The 23,839-nt window shown below is 46.5% G+C and overlaps 1 protein-coding gene across 1 annotated transcript in view; it reads right to left on the bottom strand.

Annotated features, from left to right (window-relative positions):
• The window catches only part of LOC115315416, a 45,267-nt gene extending 23,417 nt beyond the window's left edge, over nt 1-21,850 (bottom strand). The window contains exons 1-7 of the mRNA XM_040209091.2: nt 21,707-21,850; nt 19,004-19,216; nt 14,482-16,500; nt 8,762-8,842; nt 7,816-7,993; nt 5,841-6,032; nt 1,205-1,387 (exon numbers count right to left, since the gene is read on the bottom strand). Of these exons, the coding sequence (XP_040065025.1) occupies nt 1,205-1,387; nt 5,841-6,032; nt 7,816-7,993; nt 8,762-8,842; nt 14,482-16,500; nt 19,004-19,216; nt 21,707-21,825 (2,985 nt within the window). The 5' untranslated portion in view covers nt 21,826-21,850. The remainder of the gene's footprint in view (nt 1-1,204; nt 1,388-5,840; nt 6,033-7,815; nt 7,994-8,761; nt 8,843-14,481; nt 16,501-19,003; nt 19,217-21,706) is intronic.
• Nucleotides 21,851-23,839: the final 1,989 nt, after the last annotated feature.

Here is a 23,839-nt window from a genome sequence, read left to right as displayed (position 1 = left end):
GCCAATAAAATAAAAAAAGTGCATTCATTTTTGTTTTTGTCAAAACAGTGTAAACTTTAAATTAATATAAGATCTATGAAAATAATAAGAGTTCATATTCTTTGTGCTGTGCTTCGTGCCCACACCTTATCTGCTTGCCGTTATCTGGTTCAAAAGTTATAAGCAATTTTTTTTTAAATTTTCAATGAGAAAATGGGGCACTTGTTCCTGGAGCGTTCAATAAAGCTCACATTTCGTGGGCTTCATGACCTATATTTTCCCCTAAAAATTTCAGGAAATCGCCTCCAACTTTAAAGGGGCAATGCAACAATCTCTGTACCTTGCGCAAATACCACTTAAAACGCATCTCTGACGTTAATGACCTATGAAACACGTGTTCGTTTTCCACCCCACGCAAAAAAAAATTCCAAAACAAATCAAACAAAAATGAGCACCGTTCACCCCCTCAACTCGCAGCCAGAACAAGCGGCCACGTGATCTGGAGCCGATTATATGCCGCCAATGTTGATCATAGCCACGCGCTGAGTTTGGCAAAGCACAGGACACGCGCTGAGTTCCAGACATTGCGATCGGACACGGGCCACTGCCCGAATGCATGTTGAGGCATCGATTGTCACGAGCCCAGATCAAATGTGTACGCAGTCTTCGCATCCACTGTGTGAGCAGCATTTGAACATTGTCACCGCAAAGCTTGATGACGCATTCCCCAGGATCGTACTGTTGCCATTGTCCCCACAGCTTCGTCATCAAATTTCGCGAAGGAGCAAAAGGCAACTTCGGAAGGAGAGACTGAAAGAAAACCTCCGCTTTCATCCTTTGAATTCCGCCGCGACGAAGACGCTTCTTGGTCAGTGGTGTTGCGTTCGGGTATTCTTGGGTTCCACTAGTGCCAGGAAGCTGGTGTAAAGTAAGAAATATTCCTACCCAATGTCGTTGCACAGCCCCTTTAAAGCCAGATAACAGCAAGCTCCAAAACTTTGGTTCTAGTTGGGACTAGCACAATGTTTATGTGGAGACCGAGTGTTCACCGATGTATAATTAATTTTTATGGTCGAGAAAAAACCCCTACATTTCTTTCATGATGAAGTCACGAAGTTTGTGTGTGCCAACACCCATAAGAAATAAAATGCAAAAATTGGCCAATCTTGCATTAGCGCTAACACATCACGCAGTGTAGATGCAGGCTGCGGAGTGGCCTCCTCACCTTGCCGAGGTCCATGAAGCCCTTGCTCTGCAGCACCAGGTGGAACTCTTTGGCCATGAGCGACACACAGTCCTGCACCAGACGCCCCACCAGCAGCAGGGCACCCTCCGCCCAGCGGACGCGGGGAAGCGTCACCGACAGGCGCTCGCAGTTCAGGGCCATCTCGATGGCTGTATCTGCCGTCTGCAAGCATTCGTGTGTTGCTACTGCATGGCGCACGTTAAAAACTCCAGGCTCTGTTTCACCTTTAGATGTAACTCGGGGGTTTCCAAACTTTTCTGCCTCGAGGAACACCCATTTGCCTCGAATAGCAGTCGAGCAACCCGACCCAGTCTCAGCATCTCTTTAATAAATAGGGCTATGCGAAACTCAAGTTTTTTTAATGGTAGTTTCGAATAATACGCTATTTGGCATTTGCTCCAAGGTGAACTGCAATATTTTTATTTTTTAAAGTGTTTATCGTGGCAACTTAGCCCCGTTGAGTGTGCTTCATGCCGAGCACCGGTACACTGCGGAGAAGCAACACCCAGGGAGCTCGCTTCAGCAGGTGGTGCTTTTCCAGCGTGCACCGGTGCTCGGTAAGGAGCGCACTCAAGAGTGCTAAAACGCCGCGATAAACGCTTCGAAAAGTACAAATATTGCAGCCGCATACTTAGGAGGAGAGCACACTTCCTAAGTGGGACTGTGCATGCTTGCACCTGGTGTACTCAAAAAGGAACAAACTTTGTGAATGTTAATATTTACATTGCAGTAAAATTTTAAAAATTGGCTATTAAGCATGAGCATACAACAGGCAGAGATGCCCTGACAACCTGCCTTGATAATTCGTGACTGAAGAAAAGATATTTGCATATAGCAAGAATATTTATAAATCCCTTCAATCAGGCATAGCTGGGTATCTATCTCTTCAAGTTTAATTTTACATCAAATGTGTCGTTTACTTGCCATCACAATGTAGGCATTAGTTTCTGAGGCCACAGTCCACAAATATAGTAACTTTTAAATCCCGTACCACGCGAAATAAAGAAATAAATGGTGAAGAACATGAGGTGGACTATCTCTGAAGATGAGACAGCAAAACTTTATAAAAAAATGAAAGTCGTTTACAACTCCCTGTAACACCGAATTCGAGCACAGCTCTTGAGGAGAAGGAGGGAAGGGTACTGAGGGGAGGGTATACCCCTCCTCCCTCCTCTTCACCTCGTGGTCCTGCCCGCTACTCCTCCCTGTCCTCCTTCACCTCCTCCTCCTCTCCTCATCCTTGAAACTCCTCCTCAAGGGAAAGTCACGTGAACTCAGGGGGGGGGTTCACGTGACCTCACGGATACGCCTACGCCGCTCAAGCCGGAAACGGGCGCCTAAGAGCTGCGATCTAAAAATTAATGATAAACACAAGGGACACCCGCTAGTCTACAAAACAGGTGACACAGGAACTGATACAGCAGAACACGGACACAGCAGATTGGCGTTTCACAACGTGATAAACACGCGGGAGTTCACAATGAACTCTTGCCACAGGAAAGGATACCACACACTGCGGATGCAAAAGGTTGGTATTTCACGGTGTGATAAACACGCAGAAACCGGCTAAAATTGCGTGCCACGGGAACCAATATCGTGCATGCAGATCACGGACAAAAAACTTTCAGCCTTTCCACTATGGTGAAGAAGGAAGAGCAGCAGAGCTGTAGCTTTTCTTCTCGGCAGTGGCTTTCCAGGCAAGCGATCTGCTTTTCTTTCGTAAGGAAATCTGAAGCGCCCGACGCAGTCGAACTTTAGGCGACAGCGGCCTTGCAATGGTTAAGAAACCATTCGCGCTGCTGCGCATATCGCCGCCCGTTCCGTTTCCGCTCTTCTCCCTCAAATGATAAGCCGTGAATATGTTCTCGCTTCGACCAGAGAAGTGCAGATCCGCTTGCAGAAAAATAATGAGAAGGCTAGAAATATAAGTGGATACTTGAGGATTGGCATGTCAAGTTAATGCTGAGGAAGATTGCGGTAAAGGAAAATTTATGAAAAACCCAATACCGCCGATCGTGGGAAATACAGAAATACCAAATACCGACATACTATGTCCTATGGCTAATCCGCAAAAATAAATGGCACGAAAACGGAGGGTGTGTGGGTAGTCGAGAGGCTACACGCGCACAGCCCTCCTACCTGTTATTTTCGCCAAGTTACGGGTTCAAACCCTCTTGGGAATATAACTTTTTTATAGCTTAACTTTATACTTTATTTTAATTCTAATCCACAGACAAGTTTCACAAATGCATTCCACAACAAATGCGAGCTATAGTGGGGCGAGCAGCATAGCTGTGAGGGGTACCAAACAACAGAAGACCAGGATGTTTAAAACTAAAACTGTACTGCAATCACATGATGTAGTGGAATGCAATAAATAAAAAAATGACAATAAATAACTCAATGTTTCATCAGTCCAAATTTGTTATTTAAAGGTTATAAAGTTGAATATCTGTTGAATCTTTTTAATAGCTGTCATGCCGTTTTGTAGCTCATGCTCCAACGGGTGTCGCATAGTGAGGCCGGTTATGCAAACTAATAACCATCTTTATTCATTTTGCCGAAATGGTTTTTGGATTCACTTGCCTTTCTTTGGCTTACAGAACGGCTTGCTAAAATATTAAAACTGAAACCGTAACACAACAGGTTCTGTGGTGTGATGAAACCTGCGGGAAACCGCCATGAGCTCGCATGTCACGGGAGCCAATGTCGCGAATCGTGAACGCACCAGATTCGTGTTTCACGGTGGAATAAGTATGCAGGAACCCGCTACAAGCTTGCAAGTCATAAAAATTATTATTGTGCATTCACAGCAAACTCGGGTTCCACGGTGCAAAGAATTCTCCACGCAGTGGGTGGCAGTGGTTTTAACACCCACCAATCTGGCTGACTGCCCATCTATGCTATGTCCAGCCTACCCCTACGTTTTGCCACTCCTGGAAAAGATGATGCTGATTTTGAAAATACACAATGCCCTAGACTGTTATATTTGGCAGACTTGCATGGCACTGCACAAACAAACTGCATATAAGCGCTGTGAACAAAATCGCTGCTGTAAAACAGAGAAAGTGCCGAGAACATCAAAAGTTGCAGCTACAGTGTAGACCGCATATAACGTATGTCGCGGGAGTCACGAAAATCCGCACTATAAGCGGTCCCGTGCTATAACCAAAACATAAATTTTTCAGGCCAAAATACATGCCATGAGACAACTTACTTTTGTAAAAGAATTTATTTTATGTTAGATTAAAAACTAAGCTTAGTTTGAGGAAAGTCTTTATTTCACCAAACTAGAACAGTTTCTGTCTCAAGTGTGTCAAACATTTTGAAAGAAATGAGCGGCTTTTGCCTGGCACAGCCTTTTAACGGCGTCGCGGGTTGTGGACGGAAGTTGCAAGCGTTCAGGATTGCTAACCCTCATCACTTTTCTCCGGTGATGAAAACGCGTGAAAATTCGCATCCTTCATACGGTACGCGCCAGTAATATCTTCAACTTGAGCACACGCATGAAATGCGCCAAATAAGAAATCCGGGCGATGTTCGAGGACACCAATGCTTAGAAAGCACCACTGTAGTCGAAGTAAACAAACACGACGACACGGGCATTTCTGCCATTTTGAGAGCGCCGCCACGACATCGCCGCACGAAAAGGTGGATCTTCCCTTCTAGTACGTGCTGGGTTGTCATAGCGACACACAACGAAAATTCACAGTCAAGGATAGCGCTTTTACGCGGAACAATGAGATTCCACCACGCCGTCTACGACGACAATCACAACCGACGCCATGTTTGCGTATAAAAGCCGGCCCGCAACCGGCATGCAACACGCGCGAACACTTCTCCTCGACCTGCGATTGGTCAACGCAGCGGAGGGATGCACGCACGTGAACGACACGAGCGTCCGTCCCTCCGTCGCTATGGCAACTGAAGCCTCTCTCTTCGCTTCTCCCCGCTTCTTCGAGCAACCTCCTTGCCCCGCGAGTGCCGCTTGCGGCTAGCGCCGTTAGCGCCGTTATCTAGTGTCGCACAGGGAAGCGTGCTCGCTGCTCCGGTCTTCGGCGCGGTCGGCGGGCTGTTCCAGAAACCGCACTATAACCGGTATTTCCCTTCGCGCACCTGCATTTTAAGCGGTATGTGATTACATGGAGTTCTATGTGAGGCGAACCGGTGGTTTAAAAAAAATGCGTTATACCCAGTCCTGCACTATAAGCGGTTACGTAAGTGGTCTATACTGTATTGCCCGCTCACCCTATCCCCCTACACCCTGGAAATTGCCAGACATCCAGATCTCACAAATTTGCAGGGAGAACCCCGATGGTGCGATAAACACAGGAGTACCTTCTACGAACCTGTCCCACATACCGGTCCCCGTCAAACATTGCGTGATGTCCGAAGAAAATCAGGGGTGGACGATGTTCCTGAATTTTTAGCCTATGGATATTTAGCCAGCAAAATGAGATGGGCGATCTCTCACAGAGGGCATTCATATGGGATTTTATGGTGCATACAGGAATTTGCTGTGGAAGTGCTCTACTGTACCAACAACTAGCTATTCTGTTCTGTAGCGGACGAGAAAGGAAGTTCCAGATGAAGTCTGGCCGGCAGAGTCACTGACCAGGGCCTGAAGTGTGGCCTCGTAGCAGAGCTGCTGCTGAGGCTCGGGCACAGACGCAAAGGCCCGGTGTGGCCAGACCCGGCAGTAGTAGCGGCCCACCCACTGGATCGACCGTTTCTGCAGGTCCCGAATGCCGCCACACGGCGCCATTTGCAGGCACTCTGCCACCCCGGAAATGCACTGGCTGCAGGGCTGAAAAATGTCAGACGGTTTCGTTCAGCATTATTGCTCTTTGGATGGCATCAACATGGCATGGGAAAAGATGCGGCTGAGTGTCCGCCACCCCGCCCGAAAATGCAACATTGTTAGGGTTGTTCGAATATTCAAATAGCAGTTTCGAACAATATGCTATTTGACATTCGCTTCGAGATGAGCTGCAATGTTCATATTTTTCTAGGTGGTGATCATGGTGGCGTAGCCCCGTTGAGTGCACTTCCTACCGAGCACCGGTGCATTGCGAAGAAGCAACGTATGAGGAGCTCACTTCTGCAGGTGTTGCTTCTCCGCAGTGCACCAGTGCTCGGTAAAAAGCATGCTCAACGGGGCTAAAATGCTGCGATCAACACTTCGAAAAGTACAATTACTGCGGCCTCATTTTTATTTAAAAATGACCGCATCTCCACGTGGTGAATGATGTTGATTGGAGCAAAACTTTGGTGGTGCTGATGATACTGATTTTGTTCATAGGTAGTGCTGATGGTGCTGATTTTTTTTTTCGTCTATAAACGTTGAGCCAATGCATGCAAAATTTAACGCGATTATATACGCATTTGACCGCAGCACCCTCTCCTGTATAGACGTTGAGCGGCTACATGCAACGTTTCATCCATGACATCCCCAGCTCTTGAGTTACTACCACATTTCAAAGCCCCCTACTCGTCCCGCAGTCGTGGCCGAGTGGTTAAGGCGATGGACTAGAAGTCCATTGGGGTCTCCCCACACAGGTTAGAATCCTGTCGACTGCACAAACATTTTTTTATTTTTTTAAGAGAGATGGGATGGCAATCGATGTGAGCACGGACGCCGGACAAGGCTAGACCCTAAGGAGCTTCGCCCCTAAAAGAAACTAATACTTCTTGAATGTTGATGGCAGCATTCCAGTAAAATTTTTCAAATTAAACTGCCTATTATGGATGGGTATATGTTAGGCAGAGATCCCCGAAAAACCTGTTTTAGTCATTCGCAGCTGAAGAGAAGGTTTTTGTATATAGCAAGAATATTTATAAATCCCCTCGATTAAACATAGCTAGGCATATCCATAGGATACATTTTATGTCAAATGCGTCGATTAGTTGCCAACCAAATGTATGCATTGAACTTTTTGAGGCCACAGTCTATAAATATAGATAGCTTAAAATTATTGTAGTTTACAAGTGGGCGAGTAAAAGTTCGAGAACAACATTGACAAATTCAGTTAGGTTTTCGTTCAAGCATGGCGCAGTAGTGAAAGGCTCGGAAAAACTATTTGATATTCGATTTGAAAACATTCAGTCAAAACTACTATTTGCTTCAAACTCAAAATTTTCAATTCACACATGCCTAGACATTATATTAAGAAAATTTTATGTCTGCAATGCTGCTGCAGCAAAGTTTCGGGCACGAGGGAGTCAATTTGCATTTTTCGGCTCCTTCCCCATCAGCACCGACTGAAACCCAGCTGTTACAGCATTCCAAACGGCGTACAAAAACAATTATGTTTTGGCACGCCAAGCCATAGAGCATCCATCGAGTGCCTAAGAGTTTAGCCGAGTCCTAGCAGACATTGATTGAATTTCATTGGTTATCGCTATCCATGGGTCTCTTTGTCGCAAGCTTCCTCAGACCTCGTCCAGTGGTAGAGGTGCAGGGTAGGGCAGCTATATGTGACACGAGAACAAATGACCGTGTTTTCCTGGTATCTTTGACCCTTTCTCTACGAATCGACCTTGACGGATCGCGTTGCCGAAGACGACGAGTGTGGGGACAGAGGACATACTTTGTGGAAGAAGTGGCAGTAGTAGGTGCGGATGTGGGATAGGACGACCCGGCGGAGGCCATCCAGGCCGAGCATCTCCGCGAGCAGGGCTAGCTCCGAGACATGCACCTCCTTGGGGGGCAGTGCTGCACCGCCGTACAGGTGATGCAGCGAGAACAGCACAGCAGCATGAGTGAAGCTGTGGAGTGAAAGGAAAACAGTGCTAGGAGTGAAGTCCACTTTACACACTTCCGCTTGATTGCATTTAAATGTGTTGCGTTCCCTCGTAACCACTCACGACGAGGAACCACGATGGTGGCGTCTATCGGGCAACGCTAGGACACTTCCAACCTGCATAATTTTTTATAACTTTTTTATGCACCGTCCTTTCACCGTGGACTCAAAGAAATGCTTGCAACCTGCATCTCCAGTGTCAACAACGACTCGGCACCGAGTCAGCGCTGCACCATCCGCGTGAACTGGGAAAGGGTGAGCCACGAAGGAGAAGTGAAAAACTGCAGTTCTCTCTCACTGCTTTCCCACTTTCCCACACTACGTGCGAGCACCGCCGAGAAGCACCGTCGACACCTCGGTTGATGGGAGGCTCTCGGGCTCCATAAACTGCTTTGAGGACCTTGAGCGGTGTGACGACATTTCGGGATTAGTACTGCGTTATAACCCTACAGCAGTGACGGAAGGCTCCACGGTTAGCTGCTAGTCGTCACGTCCAGTGGCCAAAAAGAAAAACTTTGGGCAAGCCGTGCCACAGAACTATTGGCACGAGCGCCGCGTTTGTGCTTGGCAGGGTGCTCGGAGGTTTGAGCTCCAGATTGGATTCTATCATCACAGCCGTGGGCAGTCTTAGAGTTGCGACAGTTGCACACAAGATGGTGCCACCTGTCCAAAGAAACCGCTTCTCGTTCAGTATTCTATACCAAATCAAATTCTATGCGAGCAAATGACTCACCCGTCCATGAAAATGACACTCTCGGCGTCTTGGTCTTTCAGCAAGGAAGAGAAGTACTCGGACCGTGATGCTAGAATAAACCTGTCAAAAAAACAAGAGCAGGGTAGCGCATTGTTAGAGCTTTGGAAACTGTCAAGGCAACAGAAATATAATGGATAATTTGCGTGTAGTTTGAAAGGCGAGTTGGCAGACTGCAGTATGATTTGCAGTTTGACAGAAGCTGGGATTTGACAAGTAATAGACTAAGTGTAGCATAGGGAATTTAAAAGATTGTAGGCAATACAAATTGAAATCAGCATTTAAATTGCAAGGTACCCTTATTACTAGAAAAAAAATTTTGCAAAGGAAGAAAAGTTTTTTTATGTTTCAGTATGAACGCGCTTAGTTTGAGGTATTGCTGCTAATAGAATGACTAGTATCCTACACACAAAATAATAAAGCAGCTAACTTTTGCCCCGACGTCCACCTTCAGACAAACAACTGCATTTATAAGAGACATTTTCATCTCTGGTCTGCCTTTACGCATACCATATTTACTCGAGTAATAGCCGCACTGTTTATGAAGAAAACCTGAGGGTTTGCTTTTCCGCGAGGCATGCGGCTTGCCAATCACTGCGAACGGCAGCATGATTCCAGCGGTTTACAGGACAGAGATAACGTTTTCGCACGAAGATACCATCTGTGAAAATTGCATTTGTATGGAGAATCATGTTCTCGATCTTGTTATTCGCTATGTTACTTTTGCGCAACGCGATATTTGGCTGTATATGAGTACTGTAGGAAAGCAAAAGCAAGGGCCTTGTTCATAAATAGTGCAGCTATTACCCGAGTAAATACGTTATGCCGTAAAACACCGAACGTGCACCCATGCCACAATAAGGGCCCACCCACTACTTAAAAAGTGTAAGTGAGAGTGAGAAAAGTGAGAAAATATGTCAAGCACTCACTCTAGGCTTCTGAGCCCACCAAACTTAACCGAGATGCTCTTCTAGGTCAATCACTTCTCTGAGCATGCTGGTGCAAAGAAGTCAAGCCTACCCTGTCATGTGCTTCTTCCACAATTGTGCACCTAACCAGCATCCATCCACCATTTTTGCAAGATTAACTCCAAATATTGAATGGGTGCTTGCTTGGTTGTTTACAGTATTACAGACCCAGTGAACGGTCATAGACTCTGCAACAAAACCTCCTAAAAGAAGACAATTAAAACAACTCTAACTTGTCCCTCTACTTTCCTCAGGTTTCTTTACTAGTGCCTTCAATAAGCTAGCCAGATCTGTACCAAAGTATGATCTGTCATCCATACCATACTACAGTTATAATTGTAACCAAAACTAGTGATGGACCGAAGCTGCCAAACTTCAAATTCGGCAAAGTTCGGCAAATGCCGAACTTTTGAAGGAAAGTTTGGCAAGGATTTGGCAAAAATTTAGCAAATGTCTGCACACGCGTGAGAACGCGAGAGGCCGTGGGTTGCAAGTGAATGCCGTGCAATCGTATCACCTTATTTAGTCATAACTGTGTCAATATACATTACACGTTGCATTTAAGATGAAAAAAAAAAAAATCTTTTTTGCCAGGAAAAAATTAAATATTGTTAAGTCTGGTAATAATGTATTTTAACCAAATCTTCGCCAAATCTTTAGAAAAGTTCGGCAAAAGTTTGGCTTTGCCGAATCCCAAGATTTGACACCCAACTTTCGATTCGGTAAATGTTCAGTCCATCACTAACCAAAACAGAACTACCGTAAAATCCCGTGAAATACCCCACCCCCGAAAGGTAACCCACCCCTATTTTTGGCTTGATTTGTTATTTTCTTTTAAACATCAAAAGATGGCCCACACCTTGTATTCGTAGTGTTGGAAGCAATGAATACCTCAGCCTAAATGTGTCTAGTTAGCTATGGCTGGATATAAGCGAACATTACTAACTATGAAGTACAGTTATCTTTGCTTCGTTGCCCCTCGCCGCGCTAACAGGTTTGGCAGAAACACATTTTCTAAAAATATAATTGCTTTAACTTTTCTTGACTCCACAACGAAAGTTAGCCCACTCTTTATTTTTCCCAAATTTCTTCTCAATTTTAGGTGGACTATTTCTCGGTATATTACGGTATACTATTTTTATTTAATGTAGCATTGTCGCAGGCACGCTTTCATGAGGTGTCAAATTTCAGAACAAACACCTGCATGTAGATATGGGATATGTGGCCAGCAGAGCAAAAGTTTGTGCTGCACCCTGGGTTCAAGATGTATTCCTGCCTGTTTTTATATTATTGAGCATTGTACTGGCTTGCGGTCGTGTAATTATGCTAGATACTGCAAAGACACCATTTAAGACCCCAGGTAGGCAATCATACTGCCCTGGCTAAATTTCTCCTCTGCAGCAATGAACAGTTAGACCCTTTTAAAAATTCTGTGCCATCTAGTAGCCAAAATGTCAATCTAAATATTTGTATGTTAACCCTTTCATGGTCACATTTTTTGTCCAAAGACGCGCCCCTGTGGTCGGGTTTTTTTGCTCAATGCGATAGCAAAAAGTATACACTAGTTTATTGTCGCATAAAAAAATGTAAGACTTAAAATAAATAGTACACACGCTGCAAAACATCTGCAGCACACTCGCTGGAGGCTGAACGAAACCAAAAAGACTAAAACTTCGACGCGTCAGCTTCTGAGACGGTCTAGCAGACGGTGCAGCTGTGTGTCAGACTTCGGACTCCAAACCGAGCTGGTTTCCAGTTGTTCATGGGATGTCGAGTTGTCATCCGACTCAGAGACCAAGAAGGGTTCAAAGTCTGAACCCGAAGAGCCATCACTCCAATCTCCACTACACTACCGCCGAGCAGCCGGCACGGGCGACCATCTCAAAAGTATCACTTGCACTTAGCGTCCAGTTTCGCAATTCAAAAACCGCGGCAAAACAAACACAACCGGAGTTATACAGTCGTAGTTACCTACAAACCCACCAGATGGCAGCACGTCCCCGTGAACGCGCCCGTTCAAGCAGAGGCGCGAATTTTTGAATGAGCAGTCGCGGACGTACCGGTACGTCAGCAACCATGCAGGACGCTCCCGCGCTGACGTACAGGTACGTCAGTGACCATGAAAGGGTTAATGGCGGTAAGAAACTAGTAGTAGGCAATCGTACTGCCCTGGCTAAATTTCTCCTCTGCAGCAATGAACAGTATAGACCCTTTTAAAAATTCGGTGCCATCTAGTAGCCAAAATATAAATCTAAATAGTTGTATGCTAATGGCGGTGAGAAACTAGTATCATTTGTCAATGGCAGACGTACGAAAGTGGCGGTGTTCTTCGCTGCACAATTATTTTTTTATTTGTGTTAGTCTCGATGGTGACAAGGAATTTCTGCTCTGTTTGTAGTGCTTATCCAAGTAAAACGTTTCATAAAATTCAGCACATTTCATTGTCACGAGGTGTCTGGGGTGTGCCAAAGGTGACCATTCCAAGAATTCATGACACCCTTAAATGCGTAGTGTACAGAAGCTTATAAGTCTCGCCGCGCCAACGGCGGGCTAATGTCTGGAATGTTCAGGCCTCGCATCGATGCCTGTCTTCAACTTCTTTCTCCATAACCCACCAAAAGGCTGCCATTAGCATGTACAGACAATATACACAAACTCAGCTCTGTTACGTCATGGCGCGGTGGTGGCGCGTCGGGCGCAATTCTGGTCCCAGGCTCTGGGCAGAAGTCGCTATTGGATTGTTCTGGAAGACACGGGACAAAACCTGACTTCTTGTCAAATTGCCATGACCGGGTCTGTACCAAAGGGTCGGGAAAGGTTTGAAGATCAGTTTTCATATGTTTTCTGCTCGCCCGGTTCGTCTGAGAACGTAGATAGGTGCAGTGAAAATGGAAAACCAGACGCCGTCGGATCACGATTGCTTGTACAGGAAGCACTTTAGGTTGGTTTCACGGATACATCTGGTCGTCAGATTTATTTGTTTTGTTCCAACATGAACGTGGGAAACCAACCAAATTGTCCGGACCCTTCGCAATGTTCAGTGCGTCTTCAAATTCAAACGGACGCCAACATCAATATGCGCAAAAATTTGATATTTTGGCCGAAATCAATTTTTCGGACCGCTTGATTATTCAGACCATTTCGGGGTCCCCTCCGAATCCAGAAAATCGGTCAGCGACTGCACTCCAAAAACATCCAATCTGTTTCTGGACCATGTAGAGAGCTCAAACCCCTTAGGTACAAGAAAGTATGGATAAAACAAAAAAATATTGCAACATAGACATGTTGTAGCTTAACTACTATGCAGGCATTCTATGATAATATTAAAAATATTGAGCAATTAAAAATATTACGCAACCATAAAATGTGATTTTCTTTCAGCGAGTGATTTTTAACCACGTGGGTCTTGTTGTGTTTCGATTTCAGTTTCGATATTTTAGCAAGCCGTTCTGTAAACCAAAGAAAGGCAAGCGAATCCAAGGGGATCATTTTTCGGCACCATGAATAAAGACGGTTATCAGTTTACGTAACCGGCTTCTTCTTTCTGGTTCAAACCACCAGACACAACAAATTGGCGATGAGGACGGGATAGGTCTGTGCCATAATTTGGAGCATGACACCGTAGGCTCATACTGAATGCCTTAAGGGGGGACGCTGCCTGAGCATGTCTAATTTTGAACCGCTCACTCAATCGATGTGAAATTCGCAGGTGGTGTTTGTAGCCATATAGAGGGACAACATGCAAAGTTTCAGCCCTGTGAACCAATTTATGAGGTTCTATAACCCCCCAAACGAAGTAAAGTATAGCTTTGCATGTAATCTGCTCAATGAATCTATCGCTGAAAAATGGTGTTGATCACCACATATTTTTCTGGTGGAATGCATACTGGAATACTTTTTGCCGGTTACTATAAAAAGAATTTCAGAAAATATGCATTTTTTAGGTAAAAACACTTTATGAAATATATATATATTTTTTACATTTGCCAAGTTTTGCAAATTACATTTATTCATAATAAAGGAACATGAAAATGCGAAATATAAGTTCATAGTAACTGGCTCGATAAAATTTCGGCATAGGATCAGCCAATATTAAGTCCCTCGGTAGTTTCATTCTGAAACAATAGTTTTTTTAAGTGGGATTTGATACCAAAAAGTGAAGCTGAGATAAATGCACTTGAAGTTTCAAGATGACATTTGAAAAATTTCTTTCCAGCAGTGTAGGTCGTCTTCCTCAAACTTCTTCTGATATACTGACATTGCTTTCAGCTATTTTCACTTGTGGATGACGAGTGCTACGCAGTGCAGCACGCCTCACCATTATATAAAGAATAATTATTTTTGACACTGTTTGTCAGTGCATATTGACAAGACTTTGCGAGAGTGTTCCTTGTTATTCATACATGCCCAAACTCTGCAGTTCTGAATATGCATTTTTTGGAAAAAAAAGGTGCAATTCAAGGTAGTGTCCCCTTTTAAATGAGGCTAATTGCACGTAACCTTTGCAAGTTGCAAACTGCACAAACATTGCACCAGCAGCGTTACTTACATTCCCCAAAATTTAATGCACAAAAGATCCTATAGGTTTTCAGGCAGACAGCACCATTCAAATTACATCTTTACGTTGGTGAAAGAAGAACCTACATTCTTGAACAGACTGTAACCTTACGCTATAAGCAATATAACCCCTTGAGTCTAGAAAACGGTAGCAAGTAGTGCTAGCAAGATGCTCACCTGTGTGCACCAATGTCCTTCCCTTCCACTCGAACAAAAATGTCTGTCTCCACCTGCCCCACAAACATCCGAAGAAGGTCGTCACCCAGCTTGGAGCATGCCCCCAGACGCTCGGGGCTGGAGCCGGACTCTTGCATCCTCCGGTCCAGACTTGACAGGCAGCTCACATCCGAGACCTCCGAGTACACCGTCTCCGAATCGTCGTCTCCGTACCCGGGAGACGGAGGAGGCGGCTGGTGGATCACTTCCGCTGAAGGCACCGGACCGTCAGGTAACTTGAGAGGCTTGGGCGGCTGTAGCCTCGGCTCGTCTGGATGCCGTTGCGCCGGCGTGGAAGGCGACTTCTTGACCTCTGGTGTCTTGGGTGCGTCCACCTCCTTGTCGCTGTCGTGCTCGAGAGAGTCGCTGTCGTGCCCGGACGGTTCGCTCCTGCGGAAGGTCATGGCGTCGATGTCCTGCGGCCGGGTGGAAGACTTGATGGCGGCAGGCTTCGCGGCGGGTTTGACCGGCTCTGGCTTCGTCTTCCGTCTAAGGATGGGGCTCATCGGGAGCAGACAGACGTCGGGAGCCGCACCCTGCTGCCTCGCAACGTGTTCGGGGAGCCTCTTGGGCGACGCGCCGACAAAGCGGTCGTCGTTCGCGGGCGCGACCGTGTTGGGAGTTTCCCGTCGCACCGGAAACTCTTCCGACACAACCAGGATTTCCTCCCGCTCGAAATGTTCCCACTGGCGCAGGCGTCGTCCGACGAGACCGCCTTGTATGTCTGCGACGTCCTTCTTCTGCCCCGGTTCTTGCCTGTAGTTGCGGTAGGCTTCCTGCGCATTCACGACGCTCTCGCTGTGTTCGTCGTTGATGTCAATGAACATGGAGAGGGAGAGAGTCCTTGGCATTCGAGGAGACTGCGTGGGCTTGCTGCACGGTTCCTCCCTGTGCACGGAGTTGAAGTCGACGTACATGTAGCATGACTGGGGCCGCTTCGAAGCGTCCTCGACGGACTTCTCGTTGACGGCCGGCTTCCCTTCGCCTGGTCCGTCGTCGCCGCTCTTGGCATCGATGCACATGTAAACGGACGACGTGGCCGAGCTTGACGACGGTTGCTCCCGTTGCGTTTCCTCCGCTCTCGCCTTGCTCATGTCGATGTAAAAGGGGAAAAGCGCTCCTGAGGGCCGTCTTCCCTGTGCGTCCAAGTCTTCTGGCTCGCTCTCTGCCTCTTGGACTTCGGTTGGCCCTCCCGGATCGTTGAGGCTGTCGTACGCCACGCACTCGTTCACGGAAGTGTTCTGAGACAGAAACCCCGAGTCCCCCATCCCGACGACGCCCGCTTCCCGTCCCCACAGCTGGCTCGTGCCCTGTTCGGGTGTCCTGGGGGCACACTGGTAAGACACCGCCATCGCAGCCGTTGACTTCTCGTGCAGGAAGAAGGCGGGCATCGTTGCCGGGTGCCCTTTCGCCGAGCCATCGGACGGTCGGATCCCGGTAGCGTCTTTGCTACCGCTGGGCACCTCCCGCTCCTCGGCTCCCTCCGCCTCCGTTCTCAACGCAGTTTCGCTGCCGTCTGCCTCGTTGTCCGCAGTCAGCTTCTCAAGCGCCATCTCGAGCGGCATCTGACTCTGCAGGTCGAACGTTCCGCTGCGGACCATGCTGCTGCTCATGCTCACCGAGAGCTCGTCTCTGTTCTCGGACGCGTCGTCTCTGCATCCTTCGTGGAGGCTGTCTGTCGGTTCCTCATCACCGTGAGCCGCACCTGGTTCCTTCTGACACGCGTCGTCATCGACGAAGCAGGAGCGGAAGTTTTCGAGGGAATCTTCGGCTCCGCGCTGCTCGAGTGACACGGAGAAGTTTGTGACCTCAGTCGCTTCGGGTGGGGGGTCCTTGTGCGGGTGCTTGTCCCCGGCGTCGTGCGTCGTGCTGTGAGAGTCGTCACCGTCCTCGTCGCCGCTCGAAGGAGCATTCCGGGAGCGGAGGGCGCGGAGGATGTCGTGCTCTTGTCGCCGGATGTCGTCGTCCGAGTAGACGCTCCTGCAGATGCAGAGATTGAAACAGTGAGCACATTGGGCCCTATACAGGCACTCACTTTTAGCTGCATTGAGACACAAGAACTATAGTCCGTTGCAACTCAAGGAGGTAGGGCAAGGAAAAGGAAGGCCAGGGAAGAGGAAGCAGACGGAATGCTAGAGAGAGGAGGAGGTTCCCCTTCTCCTCTTCAGCATTCCATCTGCTTCCTCCTCCGCGGCCTTCCTTTTCCTCGCCGTCCTACCTTCTTGAGCTGTACCTTACTATAGTTATAACTGGTCACTCTAACTGCATCCTAAAATTAAATCTGCAATGATGCTAATTTTCTTCCCTAGACCTGCAATTTTTTTACACAATTGAATTTGTAGTTGAGAGGAAGATATAATAATACTAATCATCATCATCTTTATTTGACTCAAGAGAGCCACTAGCACAGCGTTGGCGCAAGTTCCTTATTTTGGTGAAATGTAGCAGAATATTGCAGGGTAAGCACGAGTACAGTTTGGCACAAATGGCACAGCAATAACATTGTTGGATTTTACTATGAACGCAATAAAGCATTGCAGAAGCATATAAACCCTGCAAAGAGTAACACAGATGTAGGGAATGTGTGGAGCCTGTCGACTCACTCACGTAGTTCGACGACTCAGTTGCCGACGATGATTCAATCTCGTAAAAGTTTCTCGTAGATGATTCAATCTCGTAAGTGGACCAAAATTGCATCAGTTCACTTGTAGTTGTGCGGCAGTCACGTAGTACGTGAAAGATTCTCCTTCTTTCTTTATTATCTGGTTAAATTTATACCTGTTGTAGGCATGGTTGGCGTGCGGCGTAAAGTGTGCCGTGAACTTTGCTTTGATGATGCTCACATCCTTCTTTTCTTTGTCCGTTAACTGGAACATTCGGTAGATTTTCTGAGCCTCGGTTTCGATGACCGACATAAAGGTTGCTGCTTGCACTCCGGGTGGCTTCTTTTGGCATTGTATGGCAGTTTTGTGCCACTAACTGCTACGACTACAGCCAGTCTTCTGACGTGGCGCAGTTGCTGGTACTTGTATCCAGCGATTTTGGCAGATGGAGTCTATTTTCTTGTGACATCTAGATCCTCTGACACTAGGTGATGTCTACCGACTCATTCGTGGAGTCTGACGACTCAGTTGTTTGAGTAAATGAGTTTTAATAGAACTTCGGAATTGGCGGTTACATAAGGTATGGCGTAATAACGACCCGACGTCTTGTTCAACTATAAAGAATTGATGACGATGTCAACGGTGCTCACCACTAAGCACAGGCTACCATTGCAGAATGTTAGCCACATTAGCTAAGCATCAATTGAGGGCTCAGATCTAAAATGTTAAATAAACTGGAAGAAAACTTTACTTAGAGGCAGGGATGGCCAAGGAAAAGCTCGGGGAAGCCCCGAGGGTTTTTTGGGAAAACCCCTCATGTTTCTCGTAGCCCAACTTGTGAACCCATACAAGAAAGGAAAAAGTGGGGCTCATACTAAAGAGGCTCATGCATCTCTCGTCAGCAAAACTCTACTTTCAAACAGACTTAAAGACTATTTGAACATGCTTGTCTGTCACCTTTCCTCTGTCTCTTCTAATACATCTTCAACTTTTCTTCCCAGTCTTAGGGTTTGAACATCCCAATTATTATGCACCAGCTCGGCCGCATGCTGACCGTTTTTTTTACAAAAGACATCATCGTAGTTTGTCTTCTTTAAGTGTAATAAACCTGTCGATTCATTCATAGTCTCACAAGTTATTTATGTATTAAAGGAATAAAAATGACTGCATCTCCACGTAGTGAATGATTTTGACTGGGGCAAAGCTCTGGTGGTGCTGATGATACTGATTTTGTTCATAGGTAGTGGTGATGGTGCTGATTTTTTTTTTTTTTTTATTGTTCATAGGTAGTGCTGAGTTCCAAGGTTGCGTTTCGACTTCATTATTACTGCTTTATGGTCGGTGAAATGCAGAGCCAGTGGTTCTACTAGCAGATCAGCTTGGATCCACTAGTAGCTGTGGGAATGCATCTCCACCGCTTAAGTCAACGGTCCATGTCAGAAAGAGAATGTGTGGTATGGAACGTGGTTATATATGCATTTGAGCATTTGACTGCAGCGCCCTCTCGTCTATAAACGTTGAGCGGCTACAGGCAATGTTTCATCCATGACATCCCCAGCTCTTGAGTTACTACCACATCTCAGAGCTCCCTACTCGTCCCGCAGTTGTGGCCGAGTAGTTAAGGCGATGGACTAGAAATCCATTCTGGTCTCCCCGCACAGGTTCGAATCCAGTTGACTGCGCAAACATTTTTTCTTTTTTTAAAAAGACAGATGGGATGGCAATCGATGTGAGCACGGACGCCGGACGGACAAGGCTAGACCCTAAGGAGCTTTGACCCTAAAAGACAAACATATAAAATAAGCCTTTGAGCAGTTTAAAGAAGTGTATCTGAGAAAGTACCGTCGATATATAGGAGTCAAAGCAAACATTGTGCGAACCTCAAGAAGCTTCTGAGACAGCCCTCGTGCAGGCTAACCGCGAAGGCATTGGGGTCCTCCCCCGACGCAGCGTAGGTTGTGGTGAGCTCCTTCCAGAAGGCCGGCACCCTCACCAGCAGGACGGCCTTGTGGGCCCTGAGGACGGCCCCTGCCCCGTCCTCGGCACTCTGGGACTCAATGGTCACGTCCGAGAACAGGCCCTCTTCGAACAGGCTGCACAGTCAAGGCACACAGATACCAAGCTGGAGCTGCAGCAGCTGTTAGTCCGCCACTTTCGGAAGAACTGGTGCCCTCTGTTGGAGACGGACGTACGTTAGAGGATTCCTTGGTAGGAAAATCCCAAAGATACTTTATAATCTATTGCAGGTAAAGAACATCAGAATAAGCTTTTCCCACTAAGCTCTCCCCTTTTGACACTTGAGTAGAGCAAACATTGGAGAGGATGAAGCCCCCAACCCAAGCGGATAGCTTCATGGGAGGGACTTGCTATTCTTAACCTACAACAGTGTTTCTTTTTATTGAATACAGCTTTTTCAACAAACAGCCATGAAAGCTACCGTCTCTGTAGCTTTTGCGGCTGCAGTATCTGTGAGTCATTGTAAACGACTCATTTTTTGCGGGCTCAATATTTTGCGATTTAGGTCGGTCAAAGCTAAAGTTTTGAAATAATTTACAGGTTTTTAATTTTTGCGGCACACTGGAATCTCAACGAAGATTCCAATGTGTTTATATTTTACCAGAATTGTTCGTGGGACCTATTTTTCAGAAATATACCCTTTCCGGAATTCAGTGCCATCTGGTGGCTCAAATGGCAGTTTATTTTTTACTATACTAATAGCGGCAATGAACCTGTGGTCTGCAGTATTTAATAGGGCTCCGTCACTTAATGGTCTACGGTAAATGAGAATGTGCACTTCACTACAATTATTTTTCAATCTTTTAGTGTTAATGGCGAAACAAATGCAGCCAGTCGGAACGAAGCACCAACCCACGTAGACGCCTTGATAGACTTCTATACATCAACGGCCTTACAGCCGAGTGAGCGCTACTAAAAGATTGGCTGGGACCGAGTTAGAAATGAACGCTTACGCAGCCCCTGCGTCCAATTCCTGCTTCACGCCGCGCTAACATCTAGAATGTATAGGCCTCGAATCATCTGCTTAGGAGCATCTTCAACTTCTTTCTTCATCAGTAAACGGAAGGCCGCCATTAGTATAGCACATATGCCGTTTTCAAATGATGATGATAATGATCAAAGTGGCCAGACTGAATTCCGGAAAGGGTATATTGTAGGTGATTTACGAAATTCGCGAAAATTAAATTGTTTACAGCATACGGCCAGGCGGACATTATGTTCGAGAGAGAATGCAACTAAAAGATGACTAATTAACAAAAATGCACTAATTTCCGTTTTAATTCGACGTTTTAGGGCACACATTTTTAAGAGCGCAGCTCTTAGGCGCCCCTTTCGGCTTGAGCGGAGCCGCGGTAGCAGTAACTGCGTGTTGCATCATGGGACGTTTCCCATAATGACGTCACACGTCACATCACGTGCAACGTCATGAGGGTCACGAGTGATGTCCCAAAGGAGGAGGAGGAGGAGGAGGGGAAGGAAGTGTGGAGAAGGAGGGGCAGATTTACAGAAAATTTCCCTTTAAATGGCAGGAAAGCAGGAGAGGAGGGTATGCCCCTCCTTCTCCTCCAGTCTAGCCACCCTGTCCAGTGTCCAGAGCCAAATCCGACACCCTAAGCGGCACAGCAGAACTTCTCCACACCAGGAAAAGCGAATGTCTTCGAAACTGTAGGGCAGAAAGCAAGGAATGTATTCTACCAAGTCGGTAATTCTTTTATGTCGGCTTTGATTTACGACGTTCGGGGTGCTTGATTTAGGCAAGCTCGTTCTCCGATCGCCGCCATTAAAGCGGCAACATTAGAACCTTTTAGACTGCCACTAGATGGCTCCGACTTTCTGAGCCAGAAGCATTTCACTCTTTCTGCGCAAATCTTCAGCACACAAATATTTTATTCTATCAATAAAACATAAACACACAAAGATAAAATGAAAACAACAATACAGATGTGTTGTCGTGTTGTTTTTTTTTCTATGATTATTTTCAGCTATATGTCTTCGTCTACTTAATTGGCACTCACTGGTTCTTACAGTGTCTCTTTTCTTCTCTGCAACTTTTGTCCATGCTTTTTTTGGGTTGCAAGTCACCTTCACAATGCTCTCTTGTGCCAAAGGACGAAAAAGGTCCGCCTATGTTTTTGGGCGGAGTTTCAGCGGCAACCTATGGGCTTTCCTACGCTACATGTGTGAGGTACCTCAACATGGAGGGAAACATCCAAAACAAGCCACCGACAAAAGGGGTGTAATCACCAAAGCTGACACTAAAAAATGCGGTACTGCATTTACGGCAACCTCCCCGCCCCCCCTCCCCTGTCGAAGCCGGGAGCATTGCTGACATCTGTCAACTGTTGCACCAATCATACACCTTTGATTAGCAAAAGGTCACCAGGGATTAATTTCTAACTTTTTTTACTTGGGTAAGTTTGTTCATGCAGTGAAATTTTTATACCCTTAATGCACGTTTGTCGGCCAACTCTGAGCAAAAGTTTGACTTGATACGTCTAGAAACCGATTTATGCCGTCCGTTAAAACGGCCATCGATCCCTTTGACTCAATCGGTAGTAGCTACTTACTTGAGCATGTGCGCTTGCAGCTCGCTTCTGATTTTCAGTTTGAGCTTTTCGTGTTCCTTGCCGCACTTCAACAGGAACCCCGGGCTCGGATGCAGGGGACTCCACGTTTGGCTGGCCATGGGTTCATTTCAGTGGTCCGGCAGCCTAAAGAACAATCCATCGAAGTGAAATATATCAGATGGATTGTGTCGGGACGTACGCGCGTGCATTAGAAAACACGCAACAACTACGAGCTAGACCATCGCCGTTACAAAACGGGAGAGGTGGATCAGGCCGCGGCCAGTGACCCTTCGAAAATTAATTATTCAAAGACGTTTCGCGTGCGCAATATGCGCAGATTTTAACACGCGCGCGCGTGTGCGCTCGGTCGTCTCATTCCAGCGCGCGCGCGCGCCTGGCTCAACTTAAAACAAGCCCCACCCCAATCACGCTTTCTTACTACACTGTAGTCCGAATTGAAGATTCCAAGTTCCGCCAACAGAAAGGACAAAGACGCTCGCAGGAAGCCGCAAATATGAACAGCACCTATTTAAATTCGCGCTGCAACAGCCGCGCAGAAAGTGCGCGCGCGGTGTTTGCAGAACCCCGGAGTGGTACGTACCCAATGGTACCCTCACTTCACCGACGGAAGCGGGGAAGGCGCGGTGATGCACACTTCCCGATTTGGACCTTTTCCGTCCGTGCCCATGTTTGGAAGTTCTCGGCAGAGGATGCGGAGATCAGAGAGCGGCAAAGCGGAGGAGGCGGGAGAGCTCCGGTGTGCGACAGCGAAGCCTACCTCACGGCGACGTAGCAGCGCTGGCCTCTGGCACCGTTGACGCGCAACTGGGGCCCAAGGGAGCCCGAAAGACCGACCGTAAAATAAAACCAGTCGGAGAGTTTCATTCCCCAAACGAACTAGTGCAATCTTTCCGTACACAGAAGCTTCCACTCATTACACCGCCAACGGTTTGTCCCAAACGACAACGAACATCAACCTATGACATAAACCGTAACTAACATGGCTAGCTCCCAACACCGATATGTTCCGTTAAAATGGTCGATATAGCTAGAACCGTCCAATACATGTCGTTACTCTGAAATCTGGAGCCCATTTAATGTATTTTTTCGTCGTCGTTTCTGTCTAAAAAGTTTAAATTGAAATAAAATATGACAGTTCAGCAGCGCCCTCGCTTGCGCGTTTTTTCTTTTCGGTTTCGGTTTTGGTTGTTTTGAGCTTTGTGGGTGCGTTGAGGGAGACAAGCAACCCACATTGAGTAAGAAACACACAAAAGTCTTGCGAAAAGAGAAAATATACTAAGATGGGGTTCAGCACATCTCACTAGAACACTGTACCAAAGAAACAAAGTTAGTAAAAATACAAGAATCAAAACACTTAGGGACAAGGACAGGCAGCCCAGTTCTTTCAAGAGTTGAAAGAACTGCTGTCTGTCCTTGTTTCGAAGTCTTTTTATTCGTTCTTTGATTCCTGAACACTGTACCAGTTGGTCGTTTCGTAGATTGGGTGAAAGGAGGGGGCGGGGGTGGGGGGGGGGAGAGAGAGAGAGAAGCTGTTTGAAGTGGGAAGAGGGTGCGGTGCGTTTATTATCCGCTTGTTGTTGTTACCAGACCGTTGGCGAGGGTCGCGCACATCGTTGCCACTGACCGGGAAACAAAAGGTAGCATTGATATTAACTAAATTGCTTGTGAGGGGCATGCGTTCATTCTGGGCATTTTGCCGGATGCCGTTTGAGTGTTCCAGACCTTGGCAAATTGCTTTCGAAATGCAATTTGATTTCTGTTACTTCGTTGAAAAATTACTCAGCTTTTTCAAATTACCCCTAAGCAGTAATTCGTTACAATTACACATTACTTTTAAAACGTAGAGGAAACAATTCAGTCTTACTGGCCTAACTTGCATTCTTGAGTAAATTACTTTTCAGTGTAAGAAACAATGGACATATCAGGGACTAACCTTGCAGTTTCAGACAAAAAGGGTGTGCGGAGAGCAAGTCGTCTAATGTGTCTACGCAGGGGTTGCGGTGACGACTACGCCAAATGCTGATTGGTTTTGATTAGAAGAATAGTGCTAGACCATATCCTTGGTTGCTTTAAAACATACCCACTATTTTTCGTTTTTTTTTTTTTTCAATT

The sequence above is a fragment of the Ixodes scapularis genome, unplaced genomic scaffold, assembly GCF_016920785.2.
Source record: "Ixodes scapularis isolate PalLabHiFi unplaced genomic scaffold, ASM1692078v2 PGA_scaffold3__209_contigs__length_174095766, whole genome shotgun sequence".
NCBI lineage: Eukaryota > Metazoa > Arthropoda > Arachnida > Ixodida > Ixodidae > Ixodes > Ixodes scapularis.
Note: the sequence above shows the minus strand (reverse complement) of the source record. Positions and strands in the feature narration are given on the sequence as shown.